Source organism: Peromyscus californicus, unplaced genomic scaffold (genome assembly GCF_007827085.1).
Source record: "Peromyscus californicus insignis strain IS unplaced genomic scaffold, ASM782708v3 Scaffold_12__1_contigs__length_115047231, whole genome shotgun sequence".
NCBI classification, from domain to species: domain Eukaryota; kingdom Metazoa; phylum Chordata; class Mammalia; order Rodentia; family Cricetidae; genus Peromyscus; species Peromyscus californicus.
Window position 1 is genome coordinate 58,365,560 of NW_026294413.1, and position 14,075 is coordinate 58,379,634.

Here is a 14,075-nt window from a genome sequence, read left to right on the forward strand (position 1 = left end):
ATTTGGCACTATGAGGCCAGGCTCCATCTGCCTCTGCCTGTCCTCATGTTTCCGAGGCCTCCTTTCTTCCATCTCTCTCTCCTCTTAGGTCAGTTTTGTATCCTTTTTTTTTTCTTTTAGCATCTCTCCATTTTATTTCTCAGGATTCCAATTTCTTACACACCCCCTTCTTCCTTTACTCTTGATTCACATCAGAAGAGGGGAAAGTTCCTGGTTCTCAGATTAGCCAGGTTTGACTACAGGCTTTGCCAGGAGGGATCAACACTTCGTTAGGATTACAGAAACAATGGACCAACTTCAGTTAAGGAGGGAGCTAGAAGGGCCCAAAGATGAAAGTCAATGAACATCTAAGAAAGGGCTCAATTGGTGAAACATGTGGCTGCAAATACAAGGACCTCAACTGCACCCCCAGAACTCACACTAAAAAGCCACAAGGAGTTGTGGTGTGTTTAAAACTCAGTGCTGGAGAGTCAGAGACCAGTGGATCCCTGGGGCTCAGCCTGCCTTACCTGCTTGGTAAGAGCTAAGCCTATGTGCAACCCTGTCTCAAAAAAACAAGGCAGATCATAGCTGAGGAATAACAGCTGAAGTCTTTTGGCCTCCACACACATGCATGCACACGTACACCTGTAGTTGCACATATGGAAGTGGAGAGAGAGAGAGAGAGAGAGAGAGAGAGAGAGAGAGAGAGAGAGAGAGAGAGAGAGAGAACAGTGAGAGGACTGGACTTGTGTTCTGGAAGCCACTCCCAGACCTGTGTATTCAGAGACAGTGGGGGAAGAACACGTCGGTCTTGATGGGCTAACGTTGAACAGGAAAGTCAGAAACATCAGTGAGAGCAAAGAGGAGGCAGGAAGCCGGGAAGGTGCTTACAGAGGGACATTGAAGCTGGCTCACAGGTGATGAGGGCAGGAGCTGTGACACTGTGGACTTCACCTGGCTGGCCTCAAGTGCCAGTGGGTATTGGCAGGGGTGGAAGCAGGGAGGTTGGCTGGGGGTCAGGACCTGAAGGGACCTCAAGGATGCGTGGGGGGTTGGAATTTGCCCTTTGGAGTAGATCCCATTTTCAGTCTCACCTAATAGGATTGGTATTTCAGAAAGATCTTTCTGGGGGCCTTAGTAGAGGATAAGTGAGCGGGTCAGACAGGGACAGTGACAACAGCCAGGGGAGTATTGCACTGTGCCTGGCAAGGGTGGTGGTGAGCAAGTGACCTGAGAACATGGAGCTGGGTTGACTAGATCTAGAGAGAAGATTCAAAGACCCAGAGAACAAATGGGATATGGAGGCGAGGGTGTGTAGATAGATAGTCCTCCACAGGTCTCCCTATTCGAAGAGTCTGGGCATACTGAGAAGTGAAGGCCCTGAGCACTCTTCACTTGGATCTGTTTTCCAAGTTACATTGCAGGAAGGCAACCAAGAGGGAGGAGTTTATATTTATTGTTTACTACGAAGTATTAGATTCCCTGTGTTCACAGGTCTTCAGCTGCCAGGAAATCCACTGTGTGCCAGGCGCTTATCTGGGTGATGGGCATCACTCAGCTGGTGGAGGTCCACCAGGTCAGCGTTTAGGCTTGATGCAGAATGCTCACCCTGACAGCTCTGCTGTGAGCAGAAGTTCTTTGTCCCTGTCCAGATCCCCGTGTCCTTTACTGTGAGATAGTACTGTCTTTTGTTCCACCACCAACAGACTCCCTTATTAGCCTGTAAATTGGGGTGAAGAATCCAATCCCACACCTGACAGGGAAAGGGGAGGTTTTATGGTCCCGTGATGGAATAAAGTGGGGTTTCTCACAAAGTGGGGTTTCTCACCTGGAGGAAGGACTGGTGTGGAGAGGGAAGAGAGTGAGGTCAGTTTTAGACAATGAAACCGATTGTGTTTCGTTGCGGAGTAGGTGTGGTCCTGATGATGTTCCGGGACTGATCAGAGTTCTGTAACTCATAGAAGCAAGACTACAATACCCCAGAGCTCTGCCATTCTCACACCCCAGCCACTGGCTGCAATCCCTTATCAGGTGTATTTTACTTGCATCTCCCCAGAATTAAACTGGGAAATAGACTTCTTAGAAGAACATCAGTACCATGAGTACTTGGCTGAAATGTATTTACTAAGGGACTTCAACTTCATCCAGAAACTTGGGCATTGTTTTTTTGAGGGGGACCACCTCCTAGACGTCTTTCCTCCCTTCCTCAAATTCTGTTGGCTCCAAGGGGAACCAGCGATGGGAGAAAGAAGACACACTGGGATAGATAATGCAGGAAAGAACAACAGCTTTTCCCTTGGGCAGTACTCTGATCTAATTTTAGTCTTGCCCACATAGCAAAGACACAAAAAGTTGTTTTTAAAATAAACCTCTTGTTTTGTCTTTTGTTCATAGACAGAACCATCTTAAACAATTCCTGCTCATATTCTGACTATCAGAAATTTACCTTCTCCCCCTCCTTCTAGGACCCAAATGATAACACACCTCTGACCACTCACCTGGTCGTTCAGCAGCTGATGGTTTAGGGGTGTCCAGGTGCTCATCTTTGTCTGCATTTTGGGGCCATCAGTGCTTTTTGGAGGTGCAAATGCCATCATGAAATGACCTGGTATTCTTCCATCAGAAAGATTACACCTATCAGAAGAAACAAATCATTGAATCTTCTGAAAACTAAAATAATAATAATAATAATAATTCATAACTTTTTTGTATGTTGAGAGAGGGTATGGGTGGGTAGAATATTTACTGAGAGCCTTGTTTATGTCAAACACTTTATGATATACATTCGATACAAGCTTACAATGAGGTGGTGGTGAAATTGTGGGTTTTAGCTACTTAGACCACTGGAAAAAAATGAGGTTCACTGAAGTTACCCACCCTGCCAAAGATCATATAGATAGTGAGTGGATCAGGAATCAGACCACTGGATTATGAGGGAAGTTCAGAGTCATTCTTAGCTCAGAACCAAGTTTACTGGCCAGAAAGAGAAATGCTTCAAATTTAGAGTCACAGTGCAACATAAAACACACCCTTTGCCATGCAATGGTAGTGCACACCTCTAATCTCAGCACTTGGGAGGCAGAGGCAGGAGGATCTCTGAGTTGGAGGCCAGCCTGGTCTAAAGAGCTAGTTCTAGGATAGCCAGGGGTACACAGAGAAAGTCTGTCTAGAAAAACCAAAACAAACAAACACTACCAACAAAAAAGCCCACACCCTTCGTCCCAGCATTTGGGAGGCAGAAGTAGGTGAATTTCTTTGAATTTAAGGCCACACTGGTCTTCATAGAGAGTTCCAGGCAAGCTATGGCTACCCTATGAGATTCTGTCTTAAAACAAACACCTGATTTTTGTCTTGTCTAATTAACTCTCCTCCTCTACTCTTAGCATTGAGAAAAAAAGAGTTCCAGTCTAATGTATTCAAGGAGTAGACTGATGTAGTGGGCAAGGCCACACTTTTGGAGATGGACAGATGTGTTTATTGGGGAGATATCTGCTGTTTTTAGTTATCTGGTATACAGTCTGCCTACTTTTAATTAAGGTACTTTAATTTTCCTTGAGGAATTATTTTTCCTCACTGGTTGGCTGATTTTAGAGGTGTCCAGATGCTGGTTGTTTTTTTTTTTTTTCTTCATTTGGGGACCACCAGTGGTCCCTTCCTTGACAACAGATGCTGACTGGATCAAGTCACAGACGGACTTACCCTTTTCTGCATGAGGTGGTCATTGAGGGTCATTGAGGGTTACATTAGTGACCTGAGCAGATTGCATTTCTGTCCCCTAGAAGCAACCTGCCCTTTTCCTCTCCACCTTTGTGAGCTGGAATGTTTCTGCTTTTGAAATCTTTTTTTAATCAGCCTTGTGCAATTATTTTAAAAATACTGGCTCTGCAATTAAAACGATTTTCTTAGATTTATTATTTTATTGTTGTGTGTGAGTGTTTTGCCTGCATGTGTGTATGTTTGGTGCCTCAGGAGGTCAGAAGAGGGCATTGGATCCTCTGGAACTGGAGTCATGGATCGTTGTGAACCATCATGTGAGTGCTAGGACTCGAACCTGGGTCCTCTACAAGAGCACCAAGCACCCTTACTTCTGAGCCATCTCTCTAGCCCCACTCTGTGCAGTTTTTAAAATCCTATGTGTGTGTACCTCCAAAATGATACCTGGAAGAGAAAAAAAGGTCTTGACAAGGCGGCTGATGGGCAGGTGGCCTGAGTAACTAGTTACTTCATTCTTTTTGAGAACTTGTCACTTATGGAGTGTCCAAAACCTGTAGTTTGATGGGCCACGATGGCATATTTTATAATGGACAGGAGTTTCAGTACCTGCCCTCAATGTTTCTACCCTCCCTTCTCTCTGAAGATGGGTTTGCTGCACACACAGGTAGAACTGTGGTGGAGACGACTCTGCAAATGCCTGATCTGGGGCTCCACACATGACCCTACAGCATTAAATACTGAACAAATTAAAAACCAACTGGAGGCCGGGTGGTGGTGGCACACACCTTTGATCCCAGCACTCGGGAAGCAAGGGCAGATGGATCGCTGTGAGTTTGAGGTCAGTTGGTTTACAGAGTAAGTTCCAGGACAGCCAGAACTACACAGAGAAACCATGTCTTGAAAAACAAAAACAAACAAACAAACAAACAAAAAACCAACTTGAAAAACCAAAACAAACCAACCAACCAGCTGGGCTGGATGTAACTCTGTTAGAAGAGCGCTTTCATAGCATGCACAATGCCCTGGGGTTTAACCCCACTAACATATAAACTAGGTATGGTGTCACATGCCTGTAATACTGGTGCTCAGGAGATAGAGGTGGGAGGCCAAAAGTTCAAAGTCATCCTCAAAGGGAAGCCAGCCTGGGCTAACGAGGCTTTGCTTTAAAAACATATATGAAAATTTTGAATGCATTACTTTTCAGCTGAGATGGGATTTCCCCATTCACCACATCTGAGATCTCTGAGGTCCTCACTTGACATGTAATATTCACTCAAGTTAAAGTTACAGCTGAAGATGAAGCTTGTGTTTTATACCCTGGTAGGATCATTAGTCAACACCTTCCCTTGGTGGCATCCTGCCACCATAGCCTGGGCTCGCGATCAGCCTTTGGGACTTTCCCAGCTCCTAATGTTTAACTATCTAAGTCACTACAGTTTTAGCTAGGTTTCAAAAGGCACAGGAAATGGTTTCATTGCAGCATCGTTAACTAGCAGCCAGAAATACAGGCCCAGGTGAGCAGGCAAACAACAGACATAAAGCACTGCCATCAAGTTCTGATAAGCCCAGGTAAAAATGGTATACTGCTTGTTTTTATTTTGAGACAGGGACTTGGTATATAGTTCAAGCTGCCCTCAATCTCAAAATCCCCCCTCCTCCCTCTCCCCAGCGCTGAGATTACTGCTATTTGTCACCGTGCCCAGCAACATCCCCCCTGCCTTTTTTTTTTTTTTAAGAAAGCAGCTATTTTAAAAATCTTTGAGAGTCCTGAAGCCTCTGGGATAAAGGCTATGAATCTTCTTCCTAGAAAAAATACACAGGAAGCTAAAATTCTGCTTCCCCCAGGTTAAAAAAAAAAATCTCTGCGTTAAGCTGAGAAGCTCCCTTGCTTCCTAGTGTGTGTGGAAAGCCATTTGTGGTAGTCTAGGTACCATATCTGAATGAAGATAAAGTAGCTTTTCTCAAAGACACCCTAAGGGTCTGCACGGGCTGTTTTCTTCTCGCTGGTTCTTCGGGTCTGAACACCACTCTGGACTAGGTTTTCTTCAGAGCATCTGTAATTTCCAGGAGGTGGGCTTGGCCAGGAGGCACAGATCTTGGTGACAGTCATGCAGAAGCATGCCAACGGAGGTGTCTTACCTCGTCTTTTGTGATTATCCCTTTTCAATCTCCCCCTCTGCCCTCCAGCCCAGAAGATGAGCAGTGTACACAGTTTGCATGCACACACAAGTTCACAGAATAGACCACTGGCTACCACTCAAAAGACAGAAGTTTCCATACAACACACACAAGAAAAAGTTGACCCTGTCTACCAAGACAAAGTAGATTGTCTCATTCTCTTCCAGAGATACAGGTTGCTGGTATTTCCGTATGACTTCTTTTCCTTTTAATGACTGCCTATCATTACACTTTATGTTCCTGGGGATAAAATGTAGAAAGAAGGCCCAGGACCCCCATCCCCTACATATGGCCCCAGGCTCAGGTTCAACAGTCAAGCAGGGGTCCTAGTGCTCATGCATTTCTGGTCTGGCCTTCTAAATCTTCTGAGCCATTTTTCACACCATCACCATGACACAATCATTTTACTAAGGACCTATTCCAGGCAGGCCTCTACCGGGCTTATGTAGCCAAGGCTGATCTTAAACTTCTGGTCCTCCTGCCTCCACATCCCAAGTTCTGGATTACAGGTGTGCACCACACACCTGATTTATGCAATGTTGGATTGGGGCTTTGTACATGCTAGACAAGCACTCTACCAGTGGAACTATATTCCCAGCCCTCAGATTTGTTTTGTTTTGTCTTGCTTTTGTTTTTGTTTTGAGAAATATCCCCGGTTCACCTGGAGCTTGCTATGTAGACCAGGCTGGCCTCAAACTCACAAAGATCCACATGCTCTCCCTTCCCTCTGCTGGGATTAAAGGCCTGTGCTACCACACCCAACAGTTTTTTGTTTGTTTGTTTGTTTGTTTGTTTGTTTGTTTGTTTTAAAAGGACCAGTCAGTGAAGTCACTTTTCAACTCAAAAACCTTTGAATCTCACTAACGGCTGTAGAATCCCAACTCCTCAACATGAAGTCTGGGTCAACTCCCTGTAACTGTTTCAGCCTGGTTCTGTCATTCCCTGGAGTCTGTCCAGATCCACTGACAGTCTGACCACTGTAAGGATGATGGCATGAAATCCTTTGGGCTTGTGTGTTCTTCCGACACTGCTCATCTCAATTCCAATCACATTGGTGCAAAAAAGATGTTCAATAAATATTTGTTACTCAAGAGAAGGAAGAAATGCCGTGGTGGAGGAGGGGGAGGGGGCAGTTTGAGGATTAAACCTTGTAGGACTGCACTCTAAAACTCAGAACATAATGAACCTGGCACAGAGGAAATACTCAGGACAGGTTTTATTTGGAGGTTACAATGAAAACTAGGATTGAGTTTCTCTGCCAACACACAATTCACCCACAGTACACTGTAATAACCTCAGACATGGGGAATCTCTCACAGTATCGGGAATTAGAGGATGGGTAGATTTAAATACGAATTCACCTTATAGTCAACGAGTTAAAAACTAAATAAGTGCTGTAATGCATGGTTTTAAAAGCTAATGCTTGACCTGCACGTAATTGTTGGTTGTTAATTTCATAGGTTGGAAGCAACCACTGAAACTGCAGCAGACTGCAATCCCCAAGAGCCCCGGCAAGGCTTGTGGGAAGCTAGGGAGCTCTCCAAGAAGCTCCGTCTTTTTCCTGCCCTGCCCACTGTTCTCACCTCAGCAGCTGGCCTCCTCCTTCAAGCCTCTGGCTCTGGGGTTGCCATCGTTGCACTAGGACAGCTTTCTGTGACTCCTTCCAGCCCCCACCTCACCGCTTCCAGCAGTCCAATCACCATCTATAAATCCTGTCGCTGGCATCCGGAGTCTCTTAGGCAACAATGTGTGGTCTCTTGATTGGCCGGGGCATCCAAGGAGGGCAGGCTCCAAAATTGGGCACAGAGATAAAAAGGAGAAAGTGTGGCTGTAGGGTGAGTGGGAGGAGCTGTAACATCTTGATAGATTGCTGGCAGGAAGCTGTATCCAATCCTGAAAGCAGAAGCCTTGAAAAAAATCTTCCTTCAAGGCTTGCTACGTTTGTGTTCCCAAACAGCCCTTCCTTACGGAGCATGCCCAGTAATGCTGCTCTGGTCACTCGGGAGCTCCGAAACGCAAACTCCATTGTGACAGATTTTAAGACTGCCCAGAAGGTGGAAGAGGGTTGGAAGAAATGACAATCTGTAATTGGTTGGATGGAAGGAAGAAAAGCACCTGCAGAGAAAAAGGGAGGTCATGGAGGACCGGTCCCAAGCTGAGTGACAGATAGGACAGATACACCAGGGGACCAGCAGATGGCACGCCGTCGTAAGAATAACTCTTAATTTGGGTTTTTAAAATCCAGTCACATTTAATTAGTTAAATGCACTGAGCGCCCACCTTGGAGTGAGAACCAGAGAATGCAAGGATTAAAAAGGAAAGGAAAGGAAGGGCAGGCAGAAGGATGAAAGGCAGGCGAAGCCCGGTGTGGTGGCTCAAGCCTGTAATCCTAGCACTCAGGAGGTGGAGGCAAAAGGATCAAGGATCCTAGGACAGCTTCGGCTACATAGGGAGTTAGTTGGAGACCAGCCTGTGCTCCAAAACCCTGTCTAAAACACAGGAGAAATCTAATGAGAGAAACTGAACAGTGCAATGTGCAAATAACCAACGTAAAGCTCAGGGATCTAGCAGCTGTGACAGCAAGTTCTGGAGAATTCCAGGATGTTCAAAATTCCATGCCGCAGCCACAGTGCAAGGCAATTTTGATGACTATCAACTAACCAAAAATGAACCCCAGGACCTAAAACAAAAACAAAAACAGCTGCTTTCCACACTGTCTTTCTTGCTAAAACAATGGACTCTCCTTCAACTTAAGCAGTCCTACAAATCCTCCATGTTTCATCATCTTTATTTTTTAATAGTGTATTTTTAAATTTACATCTATTTATTTGTGTGTGTCTATGTCTTTGTGTGTGGGCATGCGTGTGCCTTGGGTGGAGGTCAGAGAACAACTTTTGGGAGTCGATTCTGCCCATCATGTAGGTCCAGGGGTCAAACTCAGGTGATAAAGCTTGGCAGCAACTGCCTTTACCTACTCGGCCATTGTGCCAGCCTCCCATTTCATAACTTTTAAATAGGCAGCATTTGCATATCTCCAATTTAAAGGAAAAGGGGAAAGTGGGTCTCATGGAGGTTAGCGCTTTGCCTATGTTAACAATGGATCAGTAAGTGGCCAAGCTGAAATTAGAACCTAGGTTGTCTGGATTCCAACCTAGTGGTTTTTTTCCAAATGACCAGCTTGTATGTAAATGAATAAACAAAGCCTTTGGGGATGTGAGGGGGTGGCCTGGGGGAGGCAGGTAGAGATGTCATACTAAATTACCATGCATTACCAGTTAACATTTATGGTTTCAAAACGGGTTCATCCAGAAAAGGACCAGTTTTAACAATGCCTAGGTGGCTGAGTCTCTCTGTGAAGTTCCCGCTCGTTAAAAGCTTTCTATTAGTGGTTACAACATGGAAGGAAAGGGAGATGGGACATAGAAAGCATCTCACGCTATCCCTGTGGGATTTGAATGTTTTTATTCCTGATAGACGATCCCTTTCTCTGCTCTTCACAGCACCTTCTGGGTCTCCTGGCCTACAGTTCCTCCATCTGACTGTTCCCTACAGTGGAATGAGTCACCCCATTCCCACTGTGTTCCTTGTGAGTCACCCCATTCCCGCTGTGTTCCTAGGGAGCATGTACACATAGCCTAGTGTCTGATTATTTTGACATTACTTTTGTGTGGAACATATCAAACATAAAGAAAAGCATAGAGACTTTCGTAATACCTGTATCTCCACGGAGATGTTTCAAAATGTTTCTGGTGTGTGTGTGTGTGTGTGTGTGTGTGTGTGTGTGTGTGTGTGTGTGTGTGTTTACCAGGCACATAGTATTCTGCACACCAATCCCATTGTCCTCCCCATGTCTAGAAAGCCATTTGCCACCTTGCCCGAATGAGCGTGCAGCTTTCTTGTTCCTTTTTGATATTTTCATTAGCTATATATTCACTCTTATAAGCAATTTATTCTTGCCAGTTTTTAAAGATGCACTGCTACTTACATCTATTGTCGTCTCATTCTCTGCTAAGTATTGCATTTATGGGACTTAATCATGTTGATATATTTGTGATTGTATTTGTGTCATTCCCACCTCCTGATGTGAGCAGCGGTGTGGCCTGGGTCTGTTTTTACAGGATGATGTGCCCATTGACTAAGAATGCCCCTGGTGAGCACATTTCCAGTGCTTTAGCTATAGGGACCTGGCAATACACAAAGCTAGTACAGTTTCCCCCATATACTACCTGCTTCTTTACTCACTCTCATCAAGAGGCACCACTGACTCCCCAGGACACGCTGACTTGCCTGGAATGGCCCTAAATAATCAATGTTACTGTCCTAAAATGTTACTGCACAAGTGTCAATAAGGAAAAAGGAAACTGTTGTTTCAGATTTTATCTATCATGCCGGTTCATCGAGGCCATCTCCTGATGTGAGACTATATGTCCGAGCACAAGTCTTTTCAATATTCACTACATTATTTGAGAACCTTTTAAAAATTATATGTTTCTCTGTCTCTGTCTGTCTGTCTGTCTCTCTCTCTGTCTCTCTCTCTCTCTCTCATTCTGTGTACCTATAGACCAGAGGTCAACCACAGGTGTGTTAATCGATTGCTTTCCACCTTAGTTTTTGAGACAAATCTCTCAGTGGACTGGGGATTCATTGCATGGGCTAGGCTGCGTGACCAGCTAGACCCAGGAATCTCCCTTTCTCTGCTTCCCCAGCCCTGGGATTACAAGTACCTGCTATCAGGACTGAATGTTTGTCGGTCCTGGGGGTATAGTTCAGGATCTTCTGCTGTACAGCAAGTGCTTTACCAACAGAACCATATCTCTAGCCCATACCTCACCATCTTAACCACTTATAAACATACAGGTCAGTAGTGTTAAGTACACTCACTTGCAGCAGGACCAATGTTGCCGTGTAAATCCTGTGAACTACCAACAATGATGCCACGAACTCTAAGCTGAAGATGGACAAAAAGAAAGATAGGTAAAACGCTGTAGCAAAGAGAAAGCAATCACATTGTAGCAATCACGGTTGATTGAATGCAGACTCTTTCATTAAAACGCTGTGTGGCTTTAAGTAAGCCATCCAACCTTTCTGAGCGTTCTTCTCTCTTGTTGGGAAAAAAAAAATAAAATTGTGTTTAGATGACCTCTAAAGAATCATTCGGCTCTCAAGTAGCAAAGGGAGAGGGGAGCCTTTTCTAAAGAGAAGATGAGGCATGCCGCCAGTAAGCACAAGCTCCATCTGTTTATAGTAAGGTCTTGGCGGAGAGGACGCACAGCATGCACCTGCTTCGCGGCTCAGTGTGCAGCGTTTGCAACGGGCCGGGTGTCCGTTGCTGCTGCTTGTACACGGTACTACCCTCTGCCACGGGTGATCGCTCCCTGACGTATCCCGGAGGTCCCGAAATTGGCACACTGGCTCTCAGAGCAGGTGTTGGAGGACCCGCACTGTGAGCTAGGCTCGGGAGGGCTTTGCAAGGAGGGCCCGGCACATTTCAGATGAACGCCTCCAGCCCTGGGAACCACTAAGCCGACGCGCGGCCGCTCAAGGCGTCAGCATCACCTAGGACGCCGAGCAGAGAACAACGAAGCGCGAGGCAGCCGCGCACCGCCAGGCTCCGGCTGGGAGACTGGGCGCAGCGCGCATGCGCGGCACGTGCGCGCGCAACCTTCCTCCCGGGGCCGCGCGCCCCGACGCTCGCGAAGGCTCGGCGCACCGGCTGTCCTCGGCCGCTCGGGGGACCTGAGGGACGCGCGGCCGCCTGCGGGGCCGGCGGTGCAGCGCGAGAGAGCTCGGAGGCCCGCCGGGGGGAGGGTGAGTCCCGCGGCCGACGCTTCCACCGGAGCCGGGAGGGCGGGAGGGGAGCGGAGCGTGTGGAGAGCGTTGAGGCTGCCGCCCCAGCCCGGCCGCCCCTCGTCAGGCGGCGCTCGCCGCTCGCGTCGCGGCCGAACAAAAGCCCGAGGCCGGCGCTGCCGAGGCGGGCGCGGAGCGGCGGCTGGCGAGCGCCCGGGCCCGAGCAGGATCGCGGTGGGCGGCGCGGAGTTGGGGGCCGCAGCCGTGCCGGGTCGGTAGGGATGCCCCTGGAAGGTGGCGGGGCCGGCACGTCCCGCCCGCGCCGGGCAACCTGTGCGAGTGTGGACGCGGCGGGTCCCCGCGCCGGCCGCCTGCGGGGAACGAGGCCGGCCCGAGCCGGTTTCTGTGCTCGGCGCCGCGGGGGCGTGGGCGGGAGGACGATGCGCCAGGCTCCGGCGCCGCTGCTTCCCAGCAGCCCCCGGCCGACCCCTGCCATCCAACGCCCGAAAGTTGTCCCCCTGCTGCCCATCACTTTGCAAAGTCGGCGGCTCCCCTGCTCCGTGCACTCCCCCGGCTGCCCCGGTGGCGGTGACTCGGGGTCCGCGGATTTGCCCTGGGATGCCGCGGCTGCATGATGAACAGTTCGTGGCCTCTGGAATAAAGGCGCTGAGATGAGGGTAACGTTAAGGATGTAAACATCTTAACATCTTCTTACATCTTGGGACTCTTGGAGGTAGATCCGGCTTCCTCAAGGGAAGAGAAGAGGGCTTTTTCATGTTTCTTTCCTCCTCCCTTTTTCTTATCCTTTCCCTTTTCTTTTGTGGATAGAAAAAGAACAAAAGCGCGTGCCATTAATTAGAGAAGAGACTTAAAGTTGAAAAATACCACGACTCGAGAGGTCCCGGGTTTTCGCCCAGTGTCAATGAAAAAATGCGATTTTTATTTTAGCTCCCTTCCAAATTTTTCAGGCTACCGAACAGACGCACCAGCTCAAAATCTCACCGTAGAAAAGTCCTTTTAGTGTATCTGGAATGTTTGTTGATGGGAATTGGGTTACTTTGCAAAGCCAGTACGTGAGAGCCAGCAAACAAAGACCCAGCTGGGCTTAAGGATGTTCCTCCCTCTTCAGTCTTCTTTGGTCCTCGGTGGTAGGCTGGTAGCATAATGGGCTAGAAGAGGACTAGATACATCCTGAGTTCTGTATTAAGAAGCAGGTACTCTAGTCATGCATGGTGGTTCACGCCTGTAATTCCAGCAGTCAGGAACTGAAGCAGGAGGATCACGGCAAGCTCTAGGACGGAATAGGCTACATAGTGAACCCCTTTTCTCAAAAAGAAAGGTGGGGAGGTCCTCCGGAAGGTACTTTCCATTCCATCTTAACTTTTAAACAAATCAGTGTCTCCTGCCCCTGGGAAACAGAACACATTTACTTGAGCTGTATCAAACTACAGACAGCATAGAGGTAAAAGGATTCAGAGTTAAGGAGCCAATGAAAGAAGTGTAAACATTTGGAAGGATAAAACCAAAGATACACTATAACCCAGTTGCAGCTCTTGCCATGGTGGAACATGTGTAGTGTTGATCTCTGCCCCCAAATGCTTTGAAACTACTAGGAAAATAGGTTTGTTTTTGATAAAGTCTAGTATTCTATTCCATTTTTCCTCCCCCGCTCCCCATCTAGTAATAACGTGCATCTCATCTCCTAGAAAGCTAACAAGGCTCCATTAATGAAAGAAAAGGGGACTGTGGCCTTCTCATCCCTTTTATTCTTTCCCCACGATTCTTTGAAGTTTATTTTCTGTTTTGGGTATTCAGGTTAATTTTCTTGGGAGTTTCATGCTTGAGCTATTTGAAGTAGAAAGGGTTGAGAGGAGTTGAATAGTGAAGTGCACATTCTTTGTATAGTGCAGCATGAAACCTTTATCATCTAAGACGGGTGGAGGTGTTGTTTTGTTCTTGCTTACAAAAGATGGTCTGTTTCCCTGCTTTACCTCTGGGGTTTGGGAATCCACCCAGACTATGTTTCATATTAGTTCGCTGCTAAAACTCTGCCATGATTTTGTCCGTAAAACTCCCAAGTGTGAGATCAGGTATGGTGGTGCACACCTACAACCCCAGCACTTGGAAAGCAGAGGCAGGAGAATTTCTGTGAGTTTGAGGCTAGCCTGGTTTACATAGCAGATTCCAGGACAGCCAGGACTACATAGAGAGACCTTGTCTCAAAAACAAAACAAAACAAAACAAAAAACCAAAAAACCCTGAGTATATTAGTATGTGATGCTAGGCTTCTGTGGACTTTATTTTTTCCTTAGAAGCCAGGTGGTAGGCAACAGTTCTCAGCACATTGTTACCTTCTTTCACTCAGTAGAGGTTAGTAAGGCAGATGTAGTTAAGATTCTGAGGAAAGAAAAGGA

General features: G+C 47.0%; 2 protein-coding genes across 8 annotated transcripts in view; one reads left to right on the forward strand and one right to left on the reverse strand.

The window, feature by feature from the left end:
• Positions 1 to 8,006, reverse strand: part of Fbxo16 (F-box protein 16) — a 91,677-nt gene extending 83,671 nt beyond the window's left edge. For 3 of the 6 annotated variants that reach the window (XM_052732930.1, XM_052732928.1, XM_052732929.1), the window contains exons 1-2: positions 7,458 to 7,998; positions 2,481 to 2,616 (exon numbers count right to left, since the gene is read on the reverse strand). In XM_052732930.1, coding sequence (XP_052588890.1) covers positions 2,481 to 2,579 — 99 coding nt within the window. In that variant the 5' untranslated portion in view covers positions 2,580 to 2,616; positions 7,458 to 7,998. Of the gene's footprint in view, positions 1 to 2,480; positions 2,617 to 7,457 lie in introns of all 6 variants that reach the window. The other 3 variants (XM_052732931.1, XM_052732926.1, XM_052732932.1) reach the window with 3 other exon arrangements.
• Positions 8,007 to 11,518: 3,512 nt separating this feature from the next.
• Fzd3 (frizzled class receptor 3) overlaps positions 11,519 to 14,075 on the forward strand; it is a 73,262-nt gene continuing 70,705 nt past the window's right edge. For both annotated transcript variants that reach the window (XM_052732918.1, XM_052732919.1), the window contains exon 1: positions 11,519 to 11,682. The gene's annotated coding sequence lies outside the window, so the exon portion shown is untranslated. The remainder of the gene's footprint in view (positions 11,683 to 14,075) is intronic.